Source organism: Cyprinodon variegatus, unplaced genomic scaffold, assembly GCF_000732505.1.
Source record: "Cyprinodon variegatus isolate N-32 unplaced genomic scaffold, C_variegatus-1.0 Scaffold198, whole genome shotgun sequence".
Lineage (NCBI taxonomy): Eukaryota > Metazoa > Chordata > Actinopteri > Cyprinodontiformes > Cyprinodontidae > Cyprinodon > Cyprinodon variegatus.
Window position 1 is genome coordinate 268,562 of NW_015150651.1, and position 2,885 is coordinate 271,446.

Consider the following 2,885-nt stretch of genomic DNA (forward strand, 5'->3'; position numbering starts at 1 on the left):
ATAAGCTTTTTTTCTATATCGCCCAGCCCTAATATGACAGCGGATCAGACATACTTTTGGTGCTGTGCTTGAGGAGTTAACCCCTTATGAAAGAGTGACGCTAATTAACTTCACCCTAGTCTCAGTTTAAATACCGCTAACAGGCTTTATGAATAACACGCATGTTGAGTGTTACATCTGGTGCTTAGGAAACCAACAGAGGTACTTTGATATCAATGAAAATAAAAACTAAACATGATCCGTGCAAATTTAATTAGCAGAATGTACAAACTTTGGTTCATAAACTCAGTAAACTGAATCTGAGTCAATTTGTGCAACAGAAAAAAATAACAATGACTTCAACAACTTTATATGGAGTGAATTTTCTTCCATTATTGTTTCCATTATAAGTAAAGGACATGTTTTATGATAATAAATTAAAGGGATCAGATCAGACATTCAACTTAAAGTTTTAAATTGTGAATTGCTTGAAATTAGACTTTTTTATGTCTCCTTAAATGGTATTTGTTCAGTTTTAGGTCTCCTCTGTTATATTTATTGATCTCGTTCCAGAATGTTTTTAATCTGTATTGGAAAGGTCGCTACTTTGCTGAATAACTTCCAGCTTGAACTAATAGTTTTTTTTTTTTTTCTATTTATCAGTGGGGAAGACGTCATTGATCACCAGGTTCATGTATGACAGCTTTGACAACACATACCAAGTGAGTAAGAGCAGTTTTTCATCACTATTAGTTGCTAAGGGTGTGGATTATTTCACCATTTCTCCTTTTTTTTTCAGGCCACAATAGGAATAGATTTCCTCTCCAAAACCATGTATCTGGAAGACAGAACGGTAGGTTTATTGTCAGAGCTGCAGAGGGTGAAGGATTCTCCTGTGGTGGGGTAATGCCGTTGGGGGTGGGGGGTTGTATAATTAACACATTTTTTTTATGCCTTGCTAACGTCGTAAAAGGGACACTTTATCCTCCGGATACTCCATATTTTCACTGAACGCTTCCTCCTTCAACTTAAGTATTCTTCGTCTCCTTCCCACCCCCCCACCTGTCTCCCATCCCATTTTTGAAATGAAAAGACCTTACTTGATCAGGAGTAGAGGGACAACGATAAGTGGAAGGTTGTTTGTTTCTTTCCCTCCAGGCCCAGACAACTTGCTCTCTCCTTGCATTCCCTACACCCAGTGTCCATTTTTATTTCCCCCCCTCCATCTGTCTGTCTTCATTTTCTTTCTCTTTGTTTTGGCCATATTGCCATAGCTCATTTATCTGTTTTCTTTTTTATTTCCGTTCTCTCTTTATTTCTTTTTCTTTTCTTGCTCTATTATTTCCCGTCCCATCCTCTCCCTGGCCAACAGATCAGGTTACAGTTGTGGGACACGGCAGGACAGGAGCGATTTCGCAGCTTGATCCCGAGTTACATCAGAGACTCCGCTGCTGCTGTCGTCGTCTACGACATTACAAGTAGGTGATGTTCGGTTGGCTGATGAATTATACTGAAGTTCTGTTTAATTTCCTTGGAGGGGAAAAAAAAGAAAAAAACGGATGAATTTGCAAATTTTTCTTTTCCTAAAAAGAAAAGGTTTTTCTCTGAACAGTTTTGTTTTTATTCAGACGTCAACTCTTTCCAACAAACTACAAAGTGGATTGATGATGTCAGAACAGAGAGGGGAAGTGATGTCATCATCATGTTGGTGGGAAACAAGACAGACCTTGCAGACAAAAGGTTGGTTGTCAATCTGTTCTGAAGTTTTTGTTTTGTTTTTTACAGCGTAGCCTTTAATCAAAGCTGCGCTGCATCTCCTCATGAATATTCAAGTATACAGAGTGAAATCTGTTCCATTATTGATGCAAGCAGAAACACGTTTGGTAAATTTGAAATTTGAAAAATATCCAGTCCAGAAATGAAAGAAAAAAAAAAAAACATAAAGCCTTTGGGAGGAACTTCACTTGTTTTTCAGATTTTTAAAAGACTATTTTATTTTTTTCAAATGTATTTTCTTACATTTTATTTTGTCTATTCTCTATATTTTTTCCAAGTTTTATTTTTTCAATAAATTTTTTTTCCTTTTCTTTTTAGAGAAAGGTTTACAAATTCCACTCTTAAAATTGCATTTCCCAGATTAGGCTTTCCTCTGGAATGAGGAGTGACGATGCATTTCTGTTCGGTTTGCTAAACATTTACATTTTCAAGAGCGAGTGTTTGTGTTGGATTTGAAGTTAAGAGAATTTGATCTCTAAGACATAAGCTAAAATAGAATGCAATTAATGAAACTCGATCTGAAATAGAGAGACAAAAAAAATGTTTTTTAAAAACAAAGAGCACATGTAATCGTCTAGTTACAGTTACCTGACTCATGTCGCAGGCTTTTCGGCATGTACAGCTTTGCTATCCACAGATCTCTTCTCCTGTTCAGAACACAAACTTCTTCTTATCTTATTAACAATAAATGGCACCAAAAGAGTATGGTGCGACCTGAGATGATGCCGAGACTGAGGCTCTCTCATTGAAATCTCGGTGGAGGACAGTATCCAGGCACAGAAGTTCCTGAAAGTTGGGGGCGCCACCATTTTTTTTTACCGTATTTTCACGACTATAAGGCGCACATAAACATCTTTTTTTCCCCTCAAAATGTGCGGTGCGCCCTTTGGTGCGGTGCGCCCTATGTGTGTTGTAACTGCGACTTTTGAGACCACCTCATTGAGGAGATGATGAAAGAGTGGCTGAATGTAAGGAGACCAGGTGTTTCTTTTCCACTCATCACCATCGCTGTTAATCTGTAACTCCATGCGTGCCCATCTCACAGCTGATGACAAAAACCTGGTGAAACAAATTAATGCTGTGCTCGCTGTTATTCAACCGCTGCGGTGTGAACCGGACGCAGCAGAAGC

At 38.2% G+C, this 2,885-nt stretch overlaps 1 protein-coding gene across 2 annotated transcripts in view; it reads left to right on the forward strand.

Moving 5' to 3' along the window:
* Window positions 1-2,885, forward strand: part of rab6a (RAB6A, member RAS oncogene family) — a 15,248-nt gene that overhangs the window by 4,620 nt on the left and 7,743 nt on the right. For both annotated transcript variants that reach the window (XM_015379717.1, XM_015379718.1), the window contains exons 2-5: window positions 643-701; window positions 779-832; window positions 1,352-1,457; window positions 1,608-1,719. In XM_015379717.1, the coding sequence (XP_015235203.1) occupies window positions 643-701; window positions 779-832; window positions 1,352-1,457; window positions 1,608-1,719 (331 nt within the window). The remainder of the gene's footprint in view (window positions 1-642; window positions 702-778; window positions 833-1,351; window positions 1,458-1,607; window positions 1,720-2,885) is intronic.